We start from the raw sequence: 25224 nt of genomic DNA, 5'->3' as shown, positions 1-25224 counted from the left end.
CGTGTCAGATGGGACGTAAACAAGCTACAGGAAGCGCAGCTGTTACATTGATCATAGCAGGTTTGTACACGGCATTATTTTTTATATACTAATTCTTTTAATATCATGTTTTGTCAGCATAATGGCCTGTTTTGTTGATTATAAAGCGTGTGTGTCTATTAATAGTTTTAGAGGTTGACTTTGTTTGTAAAATCCGAGGTCCGTTAGCAAGCATGCTAGCATAGAAACTCCCTTTATGCACAATTGGACTTTATATTAAAATCATACATATTGTATTATATGTTTTCTCAGCGGTAAGGAGGGTAAGTAATATGTTTAATGCTTATAAAGATTATATTTCATATAGTTTGACTTATGTTTCATTCAAACGAAACAGCTGCTGTCAGAATGGATTTATCCAGCTCTTTTTATATGATAAAGTCTTTTTTTATTAATTATTACGACTGCGCAAATTATATCTGTGTACGCTTAATGTGTTTTGAATGTGGTGTGATTTTATTTTGGGCTACTTTTTTGCATGTTGTAAGAGTAGGTTTCACGGATATACAGTTGATAAATGTTAAAACTGATCTAAGAGTAGCCCTATTTGATGTAATTGTGGTACAAATATGATTATTCATCTGCAATTTTATATATTTGTATTCGCTTATCACATTAATAAAATGTTCTGATATTTCTGGTTACCAGATAAAAATTGTATCTGGTTTTTCAGGGCTGTGCTAGGAATTAATGCAAATATGTAGAGAAGAGGCATGCAAATGTAAAAAAATTTAATGAATAATTGTAAATATAGTATCAAAATAAAGTCAGTTTTATTTGGGATAAATAATTGCAAAAACAATAAAAAAAAGATTGACTTTAAACCTAGTATTAGTTAATGAATCCAAATGTGGGGCAGCACGGTGGTGCAATGGGTAGCACAATCGCCTTACAGCAAAAGCTTGCTGGTTCGAGCTGGGTCAGTGTCAGGGAGCATTTTTTTTTTTCCCCATGTTCGTGTGGGTTTCCTCCGGGTGTTCTGGTTTCCCCCACAGTCCAAAGAAATGCGGTCCAGGTGAATAGAATGAACCAAATTGGCCGTAGTGTACGGATGTTTCCTAGAATGTATGGATGTTTCCCAGTACTGGGTTGTGGCTGTAAGGGTATCTGCTGCGTAAAACGTATGCTGGATAAGTTGGCGGTACATTCCGCAGTGGCGACCCCTTATTTATAAAGGGACTAAGCTGAAAAGAAAATTAAAGAATAAACTAATAATCCAAATGTAGGAATAAATTAGTTGAAATTAATCAATGTAAATGTGTAGAGGCATGACATTTTGAAAATAATTGAAAAGAAATTGTATGAATAATCAATTTTTTTTTTTATTAATATAAATAATTCCTTTAAAAATCAAGAAATTTACTTTTAAAATAAAGTATTATTTATTCATTCATTTTGCTTCAGCTTAGTCTTTTTATTCATCACGGCTCGCTACAGCGGAATTAGCCGCCAACTTACCCAGCATCTGTTTTACACAGTGGATGCCCTTCCAGCTGCAACCCAGTACTGGGAAACACCCGGAGGAAACCCATACCAACACAAGGCACATGCAAACTTCCCACAGAAACGCCAACTGAACCAGCCGGGAGTCCAACCAGTGACCTTCATGTAAAATAAAGTATTAATTATATTAATCCAAGCATATGATTAAATTAGATTAAAATAAATTAAGGGTACGTGTGGGAAAAAAGGCAAGAAAATGTCAAATTAAGTGTCTAAATATTATTAAAAAAATAAATAAATTTATAAGACAAATAATTACATAATCAAGAAATGCACAATTAAAATAAAGCATAGTATGTTATATTAATCCAAACATACTACATATTATTGTGTTAATAAATTAATTAATTGTTCCAGGCTGCTCCGTAAACTTTTTATTTTACTGACATTAAATTGTTTCCTGTTAAAGCTTTAGAGATGTAAAAGAATGTGTGGCAGCTAGAGGGCATTAGTATTATTGTTATGACCTTATATGAACAGATTTGAGCATTTAACCACACATATTTTTAAGTGTACTGAACAAGTTTCATTAGACATCCACATCATTCATTTGAAGGTTATCTTTTTTTCCTGATGCAAGAATTGCACATTAAATCGACCACTGGCTGGGAGTACATCTAAAAAAAGAATCGATTCCAAGGAGTTGAGAGTTGGAAGTCGATTCCAAACGTTCTGAATCAATTCCTATAAAGGGACTCCTCTGTTCAGTTTAAAAGAAATAATGAATATTTTGACAAATTCTTTGAATTATTGATTATTTGAATTGTAATATTGAGAAGTCACGTGTCATTAATGATCAGATACTTTTACTCAAGCAGATTTGAATTAATTTTAATTCAATAGCTCATTAATACCATATCCTTGATTTACTTACCATTTTATATTTTCTAACAGCTTTTATTGTATGCATGCTGCTATATCCAAATAATAGACTATATAAGGTTGAACATGTATTGCTGATTATTAGCCTTTGTTTAAGTTAATGGTGATGGTTTATAATGCACACATAAGTCTTATAAACAGCTTTGGACATTTTGAAGCTGATATGGGGCCTGTTTCAGTAAGGAGGTTCAAACAACTCAGAGTTTAAACTTGAAATCTGAGTTGATTTACCGAGAGATTAAAAACTCAGAGTTTTCGGTTTCAGAACAGCTGATCTGAGTTGGGTCAATCAACTTCGAGTAGACCAACTCAGAGTTAAGCGCGCACACCGTGACTTTAAAAAGGCATTATCAATGGAGCGCAGACATTACGAGTGACTATGGCAATATCTTATAAAAGAGATCACCATTTCTTTCTCCAGCTGAACTTGATGTTCTCATGCAAAGTTATAGCAAATATGAGCGTATATATTTGAAAAGAAGCAACCATCAGTGAAGAAGAGACAGTTAGCGTGGGAAAACAGCTGCTCAAGTTAATGCGTAATTTCACTTTCTAAGTATTTAAATATTTAAGTATAATAAAATAAGTAATGTAATTTGTGACGTTTATATATTTTTTTCTAAACTTTTTTTTATACATTTATTAGTTTTAAATGATTTAACAGTGCACTTGTGTGTCTGCCTTTTTTATTGATCAAGTGATAGAGGTTAATATAACATTTAGAAGGTAAGCAGTACTAAAAATTATTTTTAGAAAGAATAATAATCCCATTAATCTAGTTAAAGTGCATGTCGAAGGTGAATTTAATTAAATTATTTATAAAAAAAAAAAAGGATAAGCCATTCTCGTACAGTTCTTCTGTGTGTGACTAAAATGTAGGCAATAGCTATTTTCCATCCAAATATATTACATAAATGTATGTGCAAAACTGGAATATTGCATAAAAGATGCGAATAAAATTCCATCCAACCAGTCAAAGAGAAAAAAAATCGTCACTTCCTGATTAAACTGGCACCAAATATCAACAGTAAAAGCAGAATTTACTGTGGTAGAAGAAGCTGCGTCAATTAATTCTTTATTTAGCCTAATTAATGTTGCGCCTCGATGTCAGAAGACAATGCTGAAACACAATGAACACGTGGGGGCGTCTGAAGCCATGAGACGCGGAGACTCTTGACACGCACCAGACGCTCGGAGGTAATTAATAATATACACTAATACTGAAACAGTTAAGGCATTTTAGAATGACTAAAACAATAATTTAAGACGTGTTACAGTGTGCTCAGCCTGCTGGTTTGTTCATTTACACACATTTTCATCATGATCTTTTTTTAATGTACATGCTGTAATTTGTTCAGTAAAAGTGTTTCCATCATAGTTAATGCGCACATTTTCTATCGAATAAAAGTTTAACCTACTCAGTTATGCGCGTTTTTTATGCTTATTTTAAAAAGTTATGTGCATCATGACGTTTCTATCAATCGTTTTTATGCACGTATCCAAAATGAGCATTAAAATAGGTGGGTGGAAACGTAAGGCTAAGGCGAGAAATACCGCTTCATCTTTAAAAAAGGGGAGGAGACCGACAGAAACTCTGAGTTTAGAGAATAAAACCTGCTTCTGACCAGGTTAGATTCACAGAGTAAGTTACCACAGTAAATGACTCTGAGTTAAAGTTACCTTTCTTTCAGAAACAGGCTTGACTTACCCTGCTTTCTCGAGTTTAACAAACCTGCCATTTTGAAACGGAAAACCCAGAGTTTCTCTCATTTCAGGGTTAAAATACTCTGAGTTTTCACTTAACCTCCTTTCTGAAACAGGCCCATGGTGCACAAAAAGTGTTTAGCTCCACTTTTAATACATATAAAAATATAAAAGGGTTTAATCTTACGGTATTTTTGATTTAAATGAAATTCTGTAGTTTTTTTTTTTTTTTTTGTAATCTTGAAATCTCTCTGTTGTTAAAACAAAACATTCACACACATCTTATTGACATATAAGGTGCACTCTTATACAGTGCTGTAATGCTGTTATTTCAGTGTACAGTTTTTAGTTTCTATTTGACAGTTGACAAGTGTTTTAGACATGTTAATAACTATATTAAAATAACTTATTTTTATTAGCTTATTTATTTTTATTATTTATTTATTAACTCATTTATTTATTACTTTTTTATTTATTAACTAATTATTTTAACTAATTTATTTATATGTTAGTGTGTTTTCATTAGCTTGTTTAAGCTTATTAAGCTTATTATTTATTTATTAATTTATTTATTAACCAACTTATTTATTACCTTATTTATTAAAATATTTTTATTTATTTACTAATTTACTTATTAACCAATTTGTTTATTTACTGACTTGGTTTTATTCACTTTTATTTATTTCATGTTTTGTTTTTTTATTGAATAACTAATTTATTCATTACCTAATTTATTTATTATTTTTTAAATAGCTAATTTATTATTTCAACTAATTTATTTATTTATTTATGTACTTATTTTTTATTAGCTTATTTATCTATTTACTAATTTATTTATTAACCAATTTATTTATCAACTTATATATAAAAATATATTTTATGTATTACCTAATTTATTTATTATTTTTATATATTAACAAATTTAATATTTTAACAAATTTATTTAAATATTGACATATTTTAGCTTATTAATTAATTTATCTATTTACTAATATATGAATTAACTTATTTATTTAAATATATTTTATTTATTAACTTATTTATTTATCAACCAATTTATTTATTTATATATTTATTTTTTCTTTTGCTAGCTTATTAATTTCATTTTTTTTTTGTAAAATTGTTTATTTACTCATCAACAAATTTATTTATTAATTAATTAATTATTTTATTTATTAACTACTTTATTTATTATTTTAACTATTTTATTTATCTAATAACTTACTTATGTTATTAGCCTATTTTTTATTTATTTGTCTATTTACTTATTTAACTTATTTATTGAATTATTTTTATCTATTAGTATCAACTCATTTATTTATTTATTTATTATTAACCAATTAATTTTTTGGCTAATTTATTTTATTACCTTATTTATTAAAATCTATTTTTATTTATTAATCAATTTATTTTTTCATTAACTAATTTATGTTTTATTAGCTTGTTGATTTATTTATCTATTAACTAATTTATTAATTAACTTATTTATGGACTAACTTATTAGCTTTGTAGCAAGTTGGTATTGTGGTTTTTGTTGTGGAATATATTTCCATCTTAAGCTCGTCATGAATTAAGTCATAAGTTACCGATGTGGCAATAAGTAAACAAACAAAAAATGTTTTATGCATGCAGTACATTTTGTGCTTGACAAATCTCCCTTTTAGCTTGTTTATATCTTGCATTGTTTAAATATGTAAAGTTGGAAAAATATATATAAAATGCATTGATTAATTTCCAGAAGTAGGAATCAGAATCAAACAGCCCTACACTATGCGTTTAAATGAACACTTCCTGTATATTTTTTCTATTTTGTTTATAGATGACATGGAAAGGTGACGTGTCATCAGAGTGAACAGTCCATCCCAGGGCACTGTGCTGCGTTCAGCCAATACCAGGGCAGTGCAGAGATGACGGAGTGCTTCTTACCACCCAGTAGCAGCCCTGCGGAGCAGAGGAGGGCGGAGCATCCAGGGGGCGTGGCTCGTACCCCGAGCTCCGAAGAGATCAGTCCCACTAAGTTCCCCGGTCTGTACCGTACAGGTGACCCGTCGCCCCCGCATGACGGACACCACCATGAGCCGCCCGACGCTGCGTCTGATGATGAGAAGGAGCACAACAAGAAGAAGAACAAGTTCAAGAAGAAAGAGAAACGCAGTAAGATAAACACACTCACATGCTCTCTATTTACACTCAACAATGCCCAATGTTGGCACTCTCATCTAAATAAAAGACTTGATCAGATGTATTGTTTGTGTTGTAAATAAAGAAAACGCACACATTTCGGTTAATTTCAATTCAAGTTTGTTTGTGTAGCGCTTTACATAATAATTATTGTTTCAAAGCAGTTTTACAAAAGGTGCACATTATTGCATTACAATTAAATTCAGAAAAGGTAAGGTTATTAGATATCATAACTTTAAATAACTAACTAATTAAATACACTCACCGGTTTACTATATTAAATTCACATGTCCAACTGCTCCTTAACGCAAATTTCTAATTAGCCAATCACATGGCAGCAACTAAATGCATTTATGCATGTAGACATGGACAAGACGATGTGCTGCAGTTCAAACCGAGCATCAGAATGGGGAAGAAAGGGGATTTAAGTAACTTTGAACGTGAAATGGTTGTTGGTGCCAGACGGGCTGGTCTGAGTATGTCAGAAACTGCTGATCTACTGGGATTTTCACGCACAACCATCTTTAATGTTTACAGAGAATGATCTGAAAAGAGAAAATATCTAGTGAGCGGCAGTTCTGTGGAAACAAATGCCTTGTTGATAGTAGAGGTCAGAGGAGAATGGCCAGACTGGTTCCAGCTGATAGAAATCAACAATAACTCAAATAACCTCTCGTTACAACCGAGTTCTGCAGAAGAGCATCACTGAACACACAACACATCCAACCTTGAGGCAGATGGACTACAGCAGCAGAAGACCACACCGGGTGCCACTCCTGTCAGCTAAGAACAGGAAACTGAGGCTACAATTTGCACAGGCTGACCAGAATTGGACAATAGAAGATTGGAAAAAAGTTGCCTCGTCTGATGAATCTTGATTTCTGCTGCAACATTTGGATGGTCGGGTCAGAATGTGGCATCAACAACATGAAATCATGAATCCATCCCGCCTTCTATCCATGGTTCAGGCTGTTAGTGGTGGTGTAATGGTGTGGGGGATATTTTCTTGGCACAATTTTGGTCCATTAGTTCCAATTGAACATCATGTCAGCGCCACAGCCTACCTGAGTATTGTTGCTGACCATGTCCATCCCTTTATGACCACAGTGTACCCATCTTCTGATGTCTACTTCCAGCAGAATAACGCACCATGTCATAAAGTATGAATCATCTCAGACTGGTTTATTGAACATGACAAGGAGTTCACTGTACTCAAATGGCCTCCACAGTCACCAGTGCTCAATCCAACAGAGCACCTTTGGGATGTGGTGGAACGGGAGATTCAAATTATGGATGTGCAGCCAACAAATCTGCAGCAACTGCGTGATGCTATCATGTCAATATGGACCAAAATCTCTGAGGAATATTTCCAGTACCTTATTGAATCTATGCCAAGAAAGATTAAGGCAGTTCTGAAGGCAAAAGGGGGTCCAACCTGGTACTAGTCTAGATATCAGAATTTACCAGTTTTTTTTTTTTTTTAAATCTCAACGGTAAAAGACGAACATGGTTATGAAAATGTTAAAACATGTGCTTGTTTGTTATAAAAAATAGTAATAATGACAAAAAGAATAGTAATTTGTGGCTCTCTACTTCAGTGTGCAGACATGCTGCCGTTGTGGCTGGTGTATTCTGGTAAATTTCCAACCCTTTGGTTTCGAATGTGGTCCTAAAAAATCTCTGTTTCAAGGGGTATCTAGCCCCTATTGTTAGTTCTACGGCTTTAAGCTTAATTGGGACACCCCTACCACTTTACATGAACTCGCAAAACGAAGGGTAGGGGTAAGGGGACGGGCTAAGGGTGAGAATTGGGACTGGGTCTAACTGGCTTTTCATAGCTGCACCTGGAAGTCAGGAGATGCAGAAATTAGTTTTTTTTTGTCATTATTACGAAGTTTTACAACAAACAAGCACATGATTTATTACATTCATAACTGCGTTTGTGTTTTACCGTTATACTTAAACAAATCTTAAAATAAAAAACACTAAATTTCTCTATCTATAATCCCTAATAATAACTCCTGTACAGCAGTCCCACAACATTCTGACACTCGATGACACTCAGCCATGACACCCTGCAGCCCAAGACCGGTTACTCACTGAAGCTAAGCAGGGCTGAGCCTGGTCAGTACCTGAATGGGAGACCACTAGGGAACACTAGGTTGCTGTTGGAAGTGGTGTTGGTGAGGCCAGCAGGGGGCGCTTAACCTGTGGTCTGTGTGAGTCCTAATGCCCCAGTAAAAGTGAACTGGACACTACACTTTCGGATGAGACGTTAAACCGAGGTCCTGACTCTCTGTGGTCATTAAAAATCCCATGGCACTTCTCGTGAAAGAGCAGGGGTGTAACCCCGGTGTCCTGGCCAAAGTCCCTCTATCGGCCCTTACGATCATGGCCTCCCAATCATCCCCTTCCACCGAATTGGCTCTATCACTGTCACTTCACTCCACCAATAGCTGGTGTGTGGTGAGCGCACTGGCGCCGTTATCCTGTGGCAGCCGTCGCATCATCCAAATTGGATGCTGCACACGGGTGGTGGTGTGGAGAGACCCCCCTCATGATTGTGAAGCGCTTTGGTGTATGGCCATACACAATAAATGCGCTATATAAATACACACATTACATTACATTACATTACATTACATTACACTCGAATACCCTGTCAGAAAAGTCTAGTGGCTGGTATTGAGCTTTTTACAGTGTCTGCTATAATGTTAATGTTTTTGTGTGTTTACATGGATGAATATGGCCACTGTGTAATACACAGTACAGTTTAGAGCTTATTGCCACATTATAGCGTTATGATAACATTATATATGCCTTCAGTGATTTCCTGAAGATAAATACCAAAAAATAACACAGCTGTAATAACTACAGCAGTCGCCATCGCCTGATCTCATATAAAGCAAGAGCCTACAATGACATATGATGACGTGTGCAGGTGCTGTAGTGCTGTCCCAATTCTTGGGGGTAAATTTTGTAGCCCTTACCCTTCATACTCTGTTTTAAGGGCCAAGGGGAAAGGAAAGGTGTACAAAAATAGAAATGGCATTGGATCTAAATGTCACTTTAAGCTGAATACTAGTGTCTTGAGGAATATCTAGTCGAATATTATTTACTGTCATCATGGCAAAGATAAATTAAATCAGTTATTAGAAATGAATAATTAAATCTATTATGTTTAGAAATGTGTTGAAAGAAATCTTTCTGTTAAACAAAAAATATTCAGAAGGGCTAATAATTCAAGAGGGTTAATAATTCTGACTTCAACTGTACATAGTTTAATAGCACAGGCGTCTACGCTTAATTTGCAAATGTTCCAGTTTCAGTGCAGCTTCAGAGTGAATTGTTGATTTCCCTGCCTCTATATTTAGCCGTCCCGCAGCAGCCTATAGCACAGCAGCAGGAAGTGATGGAGCGTTTGGGGACACACCCTGTCCACTCCTGTAGGTGTGTGTTATAGTGACTGAGGAGCTGTACTGACTGATGGGGTCAGAAGCCTGCTAGAGACTGCCTGAGCACTGCTGGAGTCAGGATTGAGGAAACGGGTGACTAAAAAAAGAGCCGGCACAGGGGGACATTTCTAAATTGTAGGCTGACCTCTTTACAGCAGTTTTTCTGTGTCTTGCTCTCGTTTCGTTCTGCTGGTTTCAGTCTCACTAACCTTGAGAGAGGCAGACATGTGCTCAGTTGTTTGGTAGGACGTTTTCTTTTGAGCAGCAGGTATTGGAAGCGGGATTTGGCTCTTCTTTTTTTTTCTCTTTTTTTCTTTTCTTTTGTCTTTTCTTCTTTTTTTCCTTTCTTTTCTTTTTGTCTCTTATTTCTTCCTTTTGTCTATAGTCTTTTTACCTCTTGTCCAACTCTTCACTTTTTGTCTCTTCACATCTCGTCTTTTTACGTCTTGTCTCTTCTCTTCACGGCTCTTCTCTTCTTGTCTCTTCTCTTCTCTTCACGTATCTTTTCTTTTCTTGTCTCTTCTTTTCTTTTTGTCTCTTATTGGCATCATCTTGTTTTCTGTCTCTTCTCAGCACTTCTCTTTTTGTCTCTTATTCACTTTTGGTCTCTTCTTGTTATCTCTTCTCTTTTTGTCTTTTCATCCTGTCTCTTAGATTCTCTTCTCTTCTTTGTCTCTTGTCATTTCTGGTGTCTTCTCACATTGTCTTTTCTTTCTTGTCTCTTCTTTCTTTCCTTTGTCTCATCTCGTGTCTTCTTTTTTTGTCTCTTATTGACTTTGTCTCTTTTCATCTGATTTCTTCTTGTCTCTTCTTTTTTTGTCTCTTGTTCACTTTTCGTCTCTTCTCTTGTCTCTTTTCTCTTTGTCTCTTCATCTCTTTTTGTCTTCATCTCTTCTCTTCCTGTCTCCTCTTTTTTTGTATCTTCTTATTTTTCGTCACATCTTTTTTCAGCTGTTCATCTCTTCTGTTTTCTTTTTGTATCTTCTTTTTTGCCTTTTCTTTTTTCTTTTTGTCTCTTCATCTCTTTTTGTCTCCATCTCTTCTTGTCTTGCTTTTTTGTCTCTTATTTACTTTTTCTCTTATCTCTTGTTGTCTGTTCTCATCTTGTGTCCTCTTGTCTCCTCTTTTTTTGTCACTTGTCTTTTTCATTTCTTATTTTTTGGAAGCGGGATTTGTCTTTTTTTTTTTCTTTTCTTTTCTTTTAGCCCAAGGTATTGGAAGCAGGATTTGCCTCTACTCTTCTTATTGTCCCTTTTCATTTCTACTGTTTTTTGTTTTTGTTCTTCTCTTTTTTTGCTCTTTTCTCTTTGATTTTTTTTTCTCTCTTAGATTTTTGTCTATTAATCTCTTCTCTTCATCTTCACTTTTTTGTTTTCTCTTCTCTTTTCATCTCTTCTTTTCTTGGGCTCTTGTCTTCTCTTCTGTCTTTTCATCTTCTCATGTTTTCTCTTTTCATCTCTATTTTTGTCTCTTTTTTTGTCTCTTCTTTTCTTGTCTCTATTTATATCTTTTCTTTTTTTGGTCTCTACTTTTTTTCCTCTTATTCACTATTTGTCTTATTTTTGTCTATTTCCTTTTCACCTCTTTTTCTCTCCATCTCTTTACTTTTTCTTTCCTCTACTCTCTTTTCTGCCCTTCTCTTTTTTGTCTCTTGTCATTTTTGGTCTCTTCTCTTCTTGTCTCTTTTTTTGTCTGTTCTCTCTTTGCTTTTTGTCTCTTCATCCCTTCATCTCTTTTTTCTCCATCTTTTTACTTTTTTTGGAAGTGGGATTTTTCTTTTCTTTTCTTTTCTTTTTAATTTCAACTATTGTAACCAGAATGTCCCTCTACTCTTCTCTTAATTTCTATTTTCATCTCTTCTGTTTTCTATTTGGCTCTTCTCTTTTTTTTGGTCTTTTCTCCTTCCTTTTTGTCTATTTTGATTTCTTCTCTTCACTTTTACCCTCTTATATCTTATCTTTTGGTCTCTTCTCTTTTCATGTCTACTTGTTTCCTCTTTTCTATTTCATCTCCTTTGTTTTTGTCTCTTCTCTTTTTTGTCTCTTCATTTCTTCTAGTCTCTTTTCATTCTTGCCTTTTTGTCTCTTTTCTTATGTTCTTGTTTCTTCTCTTTATCTCTTTTCTTTTTGACTCTTGGCTCTTCTCTTTTCTTTTTAGTTACTTCTATACTTATTTTTCTCTCTTCTTGTTTTCTTTTCTCTTTTAGTCAATTTTCTGTTTGTTTTATCTCAAACTTCGCTTCTTCTCGCTTTTGTCTCTTCTCTATTTGTCTCTTTCATCCCTTTTTTCATCTCCATCTCCACTTTTATCTCTCTTCTCCTCTATTCTCTTATCCTTTTGTCTTTTGTCATCTTTGGCCTCTTCTTCTAGTCGTCTCTTTTTCTAGTTGTCTCTTCTTTTTATTTTTGTCTTTTCATTTTATCTCTTTTTGTCTCCATCTCGTTTCATTCTTTTCTCTTTCTCTTATTGCCTCTAATTCACTTTTTGTCTTGTCTTTTTTTTCCCATCTGTTCACTTTGTCTCTACTCTTTTTGTCTCTTATGAACGTTGTCTCTTCTCATCTCTTCTTATCTCTTTGTCTCATCTCTTATTGTCTCTTATTTACTTTCTGTCTCATCTCGTCTTGTCTCTTCTCTTTTTGTCTCTTCTTTTCATCTGTTTTGGTCTCCATCTCTTCTCATCTATTTGCATCTCTTCTCTTTTAGTCTCTTATTCAGATTTAGTTTTGTCTCATCTCATTTTTTATCTATTCACTTTGTCTCATCTCTTTTCTTTTTGTCTCTTTTGTTTTAATCTCTTTTGGGCTTCATCTCTTCTCGTCTCTCTTCTCTCTTAGTCTCTTCTTCACTTTTACCCTCTTATATCTTATCTTTTGGTCTCTTCTCTTTTCATGTCTTCTTGTTTCCTCTTTTCTATTTCATCTCCTTTGTTTTTGTCTCTTCTCTTTTTTGTCTCGTCTTTTTTTGTCTTTGTTTTTTGTCTGTTCATTGTCTCTTTTCATTCTTGCCTTTTTTGTCTCTTTTCTTGTGTTCTTGTTTCTTCTCTTCATCTCTTTTCTTTTTGACTCTTGGCTCTTCTCTTTTTAGTTAATTTTACTTATCTTTCTCTCTTCTTTTCTTTTTTCTTTTCTCTTTTAGTCTATTTTCTGTTTGTTTTATCTCAATCTTCGCTTCTCGCTTTTGTCTCTTCTCTTTTTGTCTCTTTCATCTCTTTTTTTTTCATCTCCATCTCCACTTTTATCTCTCTTCTCCTCTGTTCTCTTATCCTTTTGTCTTTTGTCATCTTTGGCCTCTTCTTGTCTCTTCTTCACTTTTCGTCTCTTTTCTTGTTGTCTCCTTTTTATTTTTGTCTTCATTTTATCTCTTTTTGTCTCCATCTCGTTTCATTCTTTTCTCTTTTTTCTCTTATTGCCTCTAATTCACTTTTTGTCTTGTCTTTGTTTTTTTTCATCTCTTGACTTTGTCTCTTCTCTTTTTGTCTCTTATGAACGTTGTCTCTTCTCATCTCTTCTTATCTCTTTATCTCATCTCTTCTTGTCTCTTATTCACTTTTTGTCTCATCTTGTCTTGTCTCTTCTCTTTTTGTTTCTTTTCATCTGTTTTTGTCTCCATTTGGTCTCTTTGTCTCTTATTCAGATTTCGTTTTGTCTCATCTAATTTTTTTGTCTATTCACATTGTCTCATCTCTTTTTTTGTCTCTTTTCTTTTAATCTCTTTTGGGCTCCATCTCTTCTCGTCTCTCTTCTCTCTTAGTCTCTTCTTCACTTTTGTCTCTTTTCATCTCTTCTCTTTTTGTCTTATTAACTTCGTCTCATTTGGTCTCTTCTTTTTTTGTTACTTTTTTTTCTTGTCTCCATCTCTTCACTTTTTGTCTCCTAGTCTCTTCTCTTCTACTCTCTTATTCACTGTTTGTCTCTACTAGTCTCATCCTTTGTTTTTTTCCTCATCTAATTGAATCTCTTCATCTGTTTTTTTTTTTTTAGCTGAGGGATACGCCGCTTTTCAGGAGGACAGTTCAGCCGACGATGCGGAGAGCCCGTCTAAAATGAAGCGCTCCAAGGGCATCCACGTCTTCAAGAAGCCCAGTTTCTCCAAGAAGAAAGAAAAGGACTTCAAGGTGAAGGAGAAGGGCCCTAAAGAGGAGAAGGCCAAAGACAAGAAGTCTAAAGACCTGACGGCTGCAGACGTGGTCAAACAGTGGAAAGAGAAGAAAAAGAAGAAAAAGCCAAGCACTGAACCCGAACCCGTTATCACAGAGGTGACAGTGACGTTCAGGCCGATATTCGGAGCTCCTTTAGTGGAAGCGGTGAGGAGGACAGCACTGTACGATGGGATACAACTGCCGGCCATTTTCAGAGAGTGTGTGGACTACATCGAGAGCTACGGCATGAAATGTGAAGGCATTTATCGAGTCTCCGGTATGAGTCTGTTTATTTGTTTTCATGACATTCTGTGTTTGTTAAATGGAATGGTTTAATTATTCTTGCAACTCCTGACAGGTATGAAGTCTAAGGTGGATGAGCTGAAAGCGGCGTATGACCGTGAGGAGTGTCCATGTCTGGAGGAGTATGATCCGCACACAGTGGCCAGCTTGTTGAAACAGTATCTGCGAGAGTTACCTGATAATCTGCTGGGGAAGGAGCTGTCTCTGCGTTTTGAGGAGGCCTGCGGGAGACCCAGCGAGGCCGAGAAGCTGCAGGAGTTCCAGCGGCTCCTGACGGAGGTGCCGGCGGGCAGCAGACTCCTCCTGGCCTGGCTGATCACACACATGGACCACGTCATCGCCCGCGAGGCCGACACAAAGATGAACATTCAGAACATCTCCATTGTGCTCAATCCCACCATACAGGTGAGCCCGTCCTCTTGGACCTCTGGTTTTGGGTTGAGGTCTTCTACAGTATTTTCAGTTAAATATGTTTTTATAAGGAAACAAATTAATTAATTTATTTAAAGTAAAGGATTTGTATTTAAGTTTGTAAACAATTATTATCAATATAACAGAATAGAATAGAATAGAATAGAATAGAATAGAATAGAACAGAACAGAACAGAACAGAACAGAATAGAATAGAATAGAACAGAATAGAATAGAATAGAATAGAATAGAATAGAATAGAATAGAATAGAATAGAATAGAATATGACGGTACAACAGAATAAAATAGAATAGAATAGAATAGAATAGAATAGAATAGAATAGAATAGAATAGAATAGAACAGGGCAAAAATAAAAAGAATAGGAAAGAATAGAATCAAATAGAATAGAATAGAATAGAATAGAATAGAATAGAATAGAATAGAATAGAATAGAATAGAATAGAACAGCATAGAAGGGGACTGGACAGTACAAAATAGAACAGGATAGAAGAGATTAGAATAGGATAGGACAGGACAGAGTAGAATATAATAGGACAAACATTAATAGAATAGGACAGGACAGAATCAAACAGAATAGTACAGAGTAGAATATAATAGAAGAGGACAAGACAAAATAGAACAGAATAGAGGAGGAAAGGACAAAATTGAACAGGATAGAATAGATTAGAATAGTACGGAACAGGACAGAAAAGAATAGGATAGATTAGAATAGAACAGAATAGAAGAGGACGGGACAAAACAGAACAGGATAGAACAGAATGGAATATGACGGGACAGATTACAATATGACAGAACTGGGTAATATAATAAAATATAATAGGACAGAAAGGAATATAATAGGACAGGACAGAGTAGAATCGATCAGAAAATAATATAACAGAATAGAATATAATGGATTAGGACATAATTGAACAAAAAATAATAGGACAGGAAAGAATAGAATTGAATGGAATATAATAAAATGGAATAGGTAGACTGAATATGACAGGAAAGAGTAGAATAGTATAGATTTATAATAGGACAGAACAGGATAGAACAGGATAGAATAGAATAGAATAGAATAGAATAGAATAGAATAGAATAGAATAGAATAGAATAGAATAGAATAGAATAGAATAGAATAGAATAGAATAGGACAGAAAAGAACATAACAGAATATTAGAATTGAATAGGACAGGGCATAATTTAATAATAGAACAGGACAAAACAGAATAGAACAGAATAGAACAGAATAGAATAGAATAGAATAGAATAGAATAGAATAGAATAGAATAGAATAGAATAGAATAGAAAAGAATAGAATAGAATAGAATAGGGTAGAATAGAATAGAATAGAATAGAATAGAATAGAATATGACAGGGTAGAATAGAATAGAATAGAATAGAATAGAATAGAATAGAATAGGGTAGAATAGAATAGAATAGAATAGAATAGAATAGAATATGACAGGGTAGAATAGAATAGAATAGAATAGAATAGAATAGAATAGGGTAGAATAGAATAGAATAGAATAGAATAGAATAGAATATGACAGGGTAGAATAGAATAGAATAGAATAGAATAGAATAGAATAGAATAGGGTAGATTAGAATATGACAGGGTAGAATAGAATAGAATGCTTTATAAATTAGGCAAAACAAAATAGACAAAAAAAAGTACTTAATATGAAGAAATGTGCAATTCAATTATTTTAGACACGGAATATATGAAATAGAAATAAAAGAGAATGTAAAATAGATATAATCAAAAAAATGTTTTTTAGATAAATTTACAATTAAAAAAAAAATATTTATAAAATATTTTATTGAAAAATAGTATTTATAATTAACTGAAATATATAAAAAATGGCATGGAATATTTATATCAAAATATTGTTTAAGTTAATAGAAGGGGATTTTTTTAGATAAAATCAGATTAATTTTATACATTTTTATTAATAAATTCTTAATTTTATAGCTTTTTTTTTGTGTGTGTTTTCCAAAAGTTAGCAAGACTAGTTTTTACTATTGTTATCACTTTTAATAAAAAAAAAAGGAAACATGTTTCTGTTTCTTGCTTTACACACTAAAATGTCCCTCTTTACACCATGCTGTGTAATTATTGGAATTTCATTTAAAATGTATTTTAAAAAATGTAAAAAAAAAATTAAAATAAAAGATGGTGTGTTTAATAAAATTCAAGTCTAATTATATTACATTAAGTTTGTATTTTAAATTAATTTTAAATAAATTTTTTAAGCATTTTTAGCAAGGTTTTTTATTTTAAAAAAGCAAAACAAACGTTTGTTGCACACATTTCACATCTCACATTAAAACAAATTACTATTAGCTGAGCAAATATATATAGTTTACGCACAGTTTTATATAAATTTAACATCATCATTTTTCACTTTCACATTATTTTCTCCCTCCATATTGAATATTTTGTAAATATGCAACACGCTACATCAGGGTGTGGTGAAAATGAAGTGTAGTACACTGTAAGGTGAAGTATGGCATAGTGAAATGTTAATGGAGTAGCAGGATGTGTTTCTGCTTAGACTGAAGGTTGTCCTACTTTACAGTCTCTCAGGACACATGGAGGATGGAGGCGCCCTCATACTGATGATAATGAGTGCTTTGTTTGGGGTCAGTTTTTTTGGAGCGAGTTGGACTGCAAATAATGTGGAGAAAAGGGCTGCATGATACTTGAAAAATATGCAATATTGTTGTTGAGCATTGCGATAATATTTATGTGATATAAACATTTCTCTAGACAAATGCTTTTTTATCAGCAATGTTTTAAAATAATTTTATTTATTTAATGATATTAAAATACACTGGTAAAATCTCTGTTTTTAGTTCTAATTCAGACTACAAATCTGTGTCAAGCTGCAAACATTTAGTCTCTAAAACACTATGAATGAGTGAAAACCTCAACAGATATTCTCTGATTGGTTGTTGTCATTTTCCTCTCTCATCTCAACTCTGCCCATTAGGGTTTATTTTCAGCTCTGGGTTAACCTTTTGGTCTCTCCAGCCAATAGCAGAACATCAGCTACTGGGGAGGCGGGGATAAAGATAGTAATGCCCCCATCTGATTGGTCAAATTTAGATAAACAAGTAATACATAAAATAAACATCATATAGGGCGGAACTTTAGGTTCACCTTTGGGTCGCTTTAGCCAATAGCAGAACATCAGCTACTGGGGAGGCGGGGATAAAGATAGTAATGCCCCCATCTGATTAGTCAAATTTAGATAAACAACTAATATATAAAATAAACATTGTTTAGGGCGGGACTTTAGGTCCACCTTTTGGTCGCTCCAGCCAATAGCAGAACATCAGCTACTGGGGAGGTGGGGATTAAGATAGTAATGCCCCCATCTGATTGGTCAAATTTAGATAAACAACTGATTTATAAAATAAACATTATTTAGGACGGGACTTTAGGTTAACCATTGAGTCGCTCCAGCCAATAGCAGAACATCAGCTACTGGGGAGGCGGGGATAAAGATAGTAATGCCCCCATCTGATTGGTCAAATTTAGATAAACAAATAATACATAAAATAAACATCATATAGGGCGGAACTTTAGGTTCACCCTTGGGTCGCTTTAGCCAATAGCAGAACATCAGCTACTGGGGAGGCGGGGATTAATATAGTAATACCCCCATCTGATTAGTCAAATTTAGATAAACAACTAATATATAAAATAAACATTGTTTAGGGTGGGACTTTAGGTTCACCTTTGGGTCGCTCCAGCCAATAGCAGAACATCAGCTACTTGGGAGGCGGTGATTAAGATAGTAATGCCCCATCTGATTGGTCAAATTTAGATAAACAACTGATTTATAAAATTAACATTATTTAGGACGGGACTTAAGGTTCACCTTTGAGTCGCTCCAGCTAATAGCAGAACATCAGCTACTGGGGAGGCGGGGATAAAGATAGTAATGCCCCCATCTGATTGGTCAAATTTAGATAAACAAGTAATACATAAAATAAACATCATATAGGGCGGAACTTTAGGTTAACCTTTGGGTCGCTCCAGCCAATAACAAAACATCTGCTACTGGGGAGGCAGAGATTAATATAGTAATACCCCCATCTGATTAGTCAAATTTAGATAAACAACTAATATATAAAATAAACATTGTTTAGGGTGGGACTTTAGGCTCACCTTTGGGTCGCTCCAGCCAATAGCAGAACATCAGCTACTTGGGAGGCGGGGATTAAGATATTAATGCCCTTATTTGATTGATCAAATTTAGATAAACAACTAATACATAAAATAAACATCATGTAGGGCGGACTTTAGGTTAACCTTTGGGTCTCTCCAGCCAATAACAAAACATCAGCTACTGGGGAGGTGGAGATAAAGATAGTAATGCCCCCATCTGATTGGTCAAATTTAGATAAACAATCAGCACATAAAATAAAACATTATTTATCACATGGTATGATACATATATTGCATATTCTTTTATCGCGATAACAAAACTTTTGTGATATATTGTGTAGCCCTAGTGGAGAACTTAAGTAGGCATGATTGGACAATAACACCATTCATTTATCTTAATTAAACAATGGTTCTGTGCTTTTTAAGGTTCAACATGGCTGAATATTCCTTTATGACTCGAAATCATCCCTTTACTCTCCGTCTCTTCCTGTCTGTAGATCAGTAATCGTGTGCTGTATGTGTTTTTCACTCACGTCCGGGAGATGTTTGGTGATGTGTTTCTGAAGCCGGTCGTTCATCCTCTTCGCTGGTCCAATATGGCCACCATGCCCACCCTGCCGGATACTCAGGAGAGCATTAAAGAGGAGATCCGCAGACAGGTCAGACTGATTTATATTTAAATACCACATTGAAGACTGAAAGAAGCATTGTTAAGAGTAAAAGAAAACAAGTTGCAATTATGTTAGAGTTGTGTTTTATAATTTTATCTAGAAGTAATATAAAGCATGCTGTAAAATAATGCCAAAGTCCCAATACAATCAAAATGTACTCTTCTTATTTTATATGTATGTGGTAGTGCTTGTTATAAACAAAGTATCTGTGCACTTTAACTATTTAGTTATTTTGTGAAAATTTGCCCTCAGAATATTTAATCAAATATCATAACCATCTCCCCTTTTGAAACCACTTTTTTCTGGTCACATGGAATGCCTCTTGGGTGGGGCTATCAGTCATTTAGGGCGTGATTATCAATTCTTTAGGGCGGTATTGTCAGTCCTTTAGAGGAGGACTATCAGTCTTTTAGGTTGTGGCTATCAGTCCTTTAGGGCGGGACTATAAGTCATTTAGGGCGTGATTATCAATCCTTTAAGGCGGTATTATCAGTCCTTTAGAAGAGGACTATCAGTCTTTTAGGTTGTGGCTATCAATCCTTTAGGGGACGACTATCAGTCATTTAGGGTGGGACTATCAGTCATTTAGGGCATGATTATCAATTCTTTAGGCCGGGATTATCAGTCTTTGGGGAGGGCTATCAGTCATGCAGGGTGGGGCTATCAGTCCTTTCGGGGAGGACTATCAGTCAATTAGGACATGGCTATCAGTTCTTTAGGGCATGGCTATCAGTTATTTAGGGCAGGACTATCAGTCTTTAGGGTGGGGCTATCAGTTCTTTAGGGAACTACTATCAGTCATTTAGGGTGGGAATATCAGTCATTTAGGGTTGGACTATCAGTCATTTAGGGCATGATTATCAAGTCTTTAGGGCGGGACTATCAATCTTTAGGGGAGGACTATCAGTCATTTAGGGTGGGGGTATCAGTCCTTTTACAGGAGGGCTATCAGTCATTTAGGGCGTGGCTATCAGTCCTTTAGGGTGTGACTATCAGTTATTTAGGGCAGGACTATCAGTCCTTTACAAGAGGACTATCAGTCATTTAGGCCGTGGCTATCAGTTATCTAGGGCAGGACTATCAGTCATTTAGGGTGGGATTATCATTCATTTAGGACGTGGCTATCAGTACTTTACTGTGGGGCTATCAGTCATTTAGGACGGGACTGTCAGTCATTAAGGGCAGGGCTATCAGTCCTTTAAGGCGAGATTTATCAATTCTTTAGTGGGGGCGATCAGTCCTTTATTGTGGGACTATCAGTCCTTTAGGGCGAGCTGTCAGTCCTTTAGGGCGCGGCTACCAGTCATAGGACTATCAGTCCTTTAGGGCATGGCAATCAGTCCTTTAGGGTGGGCTATCAATCCTTTAGGGGTGGGACAATCAGTCATTTAGGGCGAGGCTACCAGTCACTTAGAGCTGGACTATCAGTTGTTTAGGGGGCATGGCTATCAGTCCTTTAGGGGTGGGACTATCAGTCATTTATGGCAGGACTGTAAGTCATTTAGGGGCAGGGCTTATCAGGGCGTGTCTCATTTTTGCTCTGCCTTCATCCATTTGTCAATCATTCTTCATTTTTTAGCAATGCCCGTCTTCCAACAACTCAATCACTTCCCAAAACGAAATCACCCACTACCCTACATTTTTTATTCCTTATTTCAGGAGTGTTTTAAGTAGATGTATGTCACAATAGAGGAAAAAAAGAACAGTCATAACTCCCATTTTATGGTGGCTTTTAACACTGTAAAATTTTATTTTATCTCCCTTTACTACACAGCAAATCTTTTCAGTTTAGCAGTTTTCAGAATAACAAATAGAAATAATAGTGACATTCACTGTAAGCAACATTATTATAAAAATAAAGACTGAACATATAAATTTAAAGTGAAGCAGCGATATGAAAAGCATATTATTTATATATTTAAAAAATACATTTAAAAAAGAAAGTCATTACACTTTGTGGATCTAAACTATTTATTTATTTTAATAATAAAAAACATACATTTACATTACGCATTATTTATACATCATAATATAACTTGTTATGTATTATGTATAAATAATTTACCATGTGCTTTCATTATTATAGTCTTTAAATATATTCAGATCTCTCTCTTTTTTCCTACCCATAAGTGGAACCTGTATAATGAAAGAAGTTTTGTTTTAGGCTTTACATAAGGCCGTTTTAATGTGTCAAACGCAAATTTGACCTTATAACAAGGAAATGCATGCAAAACAGGAGATGGATCCAAACTGTGGAGAGAGGCTGGAAACAAAAACAGCTGTGGAAGAGGGAAAACAGCACTGATGTGACGCTACAGTGTGGGAATCAACAGTTGCTGTCAAAACGTTTTTTTAAGAGGATCAAAATCAAACAAAAACAATTTTGGTTAAAAGTACAGCAGCTCTTCTCTGATACATATAACAATATACAGTACTGTGCAAAAGTCTTTGGCCACTAGTATTTTCCCCCAAAAGAAGGTCTGAAGTTGGTTATTTCAGTTTAAATGATCAATTTACATTTCCAAACATTATTTTGTCAGTAATTGTTATATCTACAGTGAGATTATTGTCTGCACAACAGATTTTTTTTTTCTTTTTTTAAATAATTATCAAATGATGTTTAGCAGAGCCAGGAAATTTTCACAGTATGTCTGATATTTTTTCTTCTGGAGAAAGTCTTATTTGTTTTATTTCGGCTAGAATAAAAGCAGTTTTTAATTTTTTAAAAACCATTTTAAGGACAAAATTATTAACCCCTTTAACCTTTATATTTTTTTCAGTAATCTACAGAACAAACCATCGTTATACAATAACTTGCCTAATTACCCTAACCTGCCTAGTTAACCCAATTATCCTAGTTAAGCCTTTAAATGTCACTTTAAGCTGTATAGAAGTGTCTTGAAAAATATCTAATAAAATATTATTTACTGTCATCATGGCAAAGATAAAATAAATCAGGTATTAAAACTATTATGTTTGATTTTATTGGATTTATTTTCGAACAAAAATATCATTAACAAAAATACATTTCTACATGTTTGAAAATGGAGACGGATGAAGCACACATTTATTATTTTCCCACCACATTACCACATACATCATCATTTATTACTTCTTTTTCTAAATCTTCTTTTACATATCTCTTCTTTTTACATGGCACATATTTTATCCTTTTGTCATCTTTGACATTTGACTCCATTTGTACACTTACATTTTGTAACATAGACCCCCCCCCCCCCCCCCCCAAAAAAAAAATAGTACTGCAAATAGATATTAATTACATTTTCATCATACCTTTCTCATTTTATCCTTTTTCAACCAACTTTATTGTTATATTCCTTTAATAATATATATTTATAAAAGTTTTTAAATTGATTATTATCCTGACATTGGTTTAGAAATGTTGAAACAAAATCTTCTCTCCTTTAAACAGAAATTGGGCAAAAAAATAAACAGGGGGGCTAATAATTCTGACTTCAACTCTATATATTATTAAGTTATCTATAATTAAATGAAATATTCTTAAAAATAAACTATTATGTGTTCTTTGGAAGAGTGTACTTGCATTGTGAAGACATTACAGTGTCATTCTGGCATTATATAGTAAATAAATATGGTATAAAAGGCTCTTAAAATAACAATAACATTGTTTCAAGAGTTCACACTTAGCTGATGATTAATTATAAAAGCTTGTTTGGCATGCTGTCCCGGGAGAGAGCCCTGAGCTCATGAGATCCTCAAGCCCAGGGCTCCCTCCCGTTGCAAGGCCGGAGGGGAGTTTGAGCTCAGGTAGATCTCGAGAACTCCCCTGCTGTAGCAAGTGAATGCTCTTGAAATTAATTACTAACTAAAAGCGTGTCTATGTTGACAATTTGGATTGTTCAATTGACTTAATTGCATGTTTTTAGGCGGTGGGAGGAAACCGGGGAACCCGGGGGAAACCCACGTGAGCACGGGGAGAAGTGCAAACTCCACACAGAAATGTCTGCTAGTTTTGGTAAAGCCAGGAACCAGAGACATCCTTGCTGTGAGGCGACAGTGCTAGGCACTGGGCCACCGTGTCACCCGTCTAAGAAGGAGGAGTAGGGGAGGAAGGGGGGACTCTTCAAAACGAAGATAGCAATGGAATAAACCCCAGGGTATTTATAGTAGTTTAGGAGTCATCTGATTGGATCATAGTGAATTAGATAATGCGGGTCAGCTGCTAGCAATCATAAGCACGTGATCCTCTCGAAGTTTGTTTATACATAAACTTCACTTATCGCAATATATTTTGTTGCAATATATCGTACAACGAAAAATAGATATCTTCACAGGCCTAATCATCCAGTCTGACTGGAATGGCAAGAAGAAACAGAACAGAACATCTTTAATGCATGCGCAAATAGTAAATAGACGCGTGAAGATTTTAAGTTAACTCGCTTCATTCATGCATGAAATTCACTTCAAAATAGACACGGATTCGCGTCATAGGCAGGGCTTTTGTCTGCCTGGTAACATGGATTTTATTGAGAGAGTAGCTGTGCTTTATGTGCTTTAGGAAGGCTGAAAAACTGTGTAAATTCTTTCAGCACCGAGTCCACTAGATCTTTTCAGAGGTGCACCAGCTCTGTGAGTTCATCAACTCCTCCAGAAACTATACGTGGATGATGGAGGCTTTGATTGATTTGGAAGCAGCGGTGCTTCAGACTGAGCTGACCCCAGTTTGATGAGCTGTTGTCCGGTGTCAACAGGTGGATTTCCCCTTAGGGAAACCAACAACAGGCACTACATCATAATCACTCCCCTATACAAGAGGAAGCTTATGATTGGTTAGTGTGCCATGAATGTCCACTGAAGTTCGGATTTTCCAACTCGAGTGATTCGCGTCAAACGTGCAAAATACTCAACTCGCACAACTCGCGTCATTCGTGCCTCCTCGTTCGCACAAATCACGACGCAGGATGTCTATTTGCATCTTTGCATTGACTTGTAAATCACTTACGCTCGATGCTTCATCATTGAATAAGCTAAATTGGCCATAGTGTGTGAGAATGTGAGAGTGTATGGGTGTTTCCCAGTACTGGGTTTCAGCAGGAAGGTCATCCACTGCATAACACATGCCGGAATAATAGCCGGTTCATTTCGCTGTGGTGACCCCTGGTAAATAAGGATGAATAAATGAAATCTACATTTGGTATGACCACACGTTGCATTTAAAACACTTGAGATGTTCTTCTGGATTTAGTATAATATATAAACATTTATTTTAGTGCATCGCCATTGATTTTATGTGTTTTTATGGATGTTTATCATGTCTTTCTGCAGGAGTTCCTCTTGAATCGTCTGCACAGAGACCTGCAGGCCGGTGTGAAGGATTTGTCCAAAGAGGAGAGACTCTGGGAGGTTCAGCGGATTGTCACTGCGCTCAAGCGCAAACTTCGAGAGGCCAAGAGACAGGCAAGAAGAAGTCTAAAATATTAGCCCTCCAGTGAAATTTTTTTTTTTCTTTTTTAAATATATTTTCCAAATGATGTTTAACAGAGCAAGGAATTTTTCACAGTATTTCCTAACATATTTTTTTCTTCTGGAGAAAGGCTTATTTGTTTTATTTTGGCTAGAATAAAAGCAGTTTTTAATTTTTTAAAATTATTTTTAAGGTCTATATTATTAGTCCTCTTAAACAATATATATTTTGATTGTCTACAGAGCAAACCATTGTTTTAGAAAGACTTGCCTAATTAACCTGATTAAGTTAAGTCTTTAAATGTC

At 34.9% G+C, this 25224-nt stretch overlaps 1 protein-coding gene across 6 annotated transcripts in view; it reads left to right on the top strand.

The window, feature by feature from the left end:
• The first annotated feature begins 10 nt into the window (after positions 1-10).
• ralbp1 (ralA binding protein 1) overlaps positions 11-25224 on the top strand; it is a 35453-nt gene continuing 10239 nt past the window's right edge. For 2 of the 6 annotated variants that reach the window (XR_015477645.2, XM_087239142.2), the window contains exons 1-5: positions 9800-10032; positions 13747-14181; positions 14263-14612; positions 19300-19461; positions 24781-24912. Coding sequence is in view for 3 of the 6 variants with exons in the window: in XM_087239142.2 (XP_087095268.1) it covers positions 13809-14181; positions 14263-14612; positions 19300-19461; positions 24781-24912 (1017 nt within the window). In the remaining 3 variants the exon portion in view is untranslated. 6 annotated transcript variants of the gene reach the window in all.

Source organism: Danio rerio, chromosome 2 (assembly GCF_052040795.2).
Source record: "Danio rerio strain M-AB ecotype USA chromosome 2, GRCz13ab, whole genome shotgun sequence".
NCBI classification, from domain to species: Eukaryota; Metazoa; Chordata; class Actinopteri; order Cypriniformes; family Danionidae; genus Danio; species Danio rerio.
This window is presented reverse-complemented; position numbering and strand designations above follow the sequence as displayed.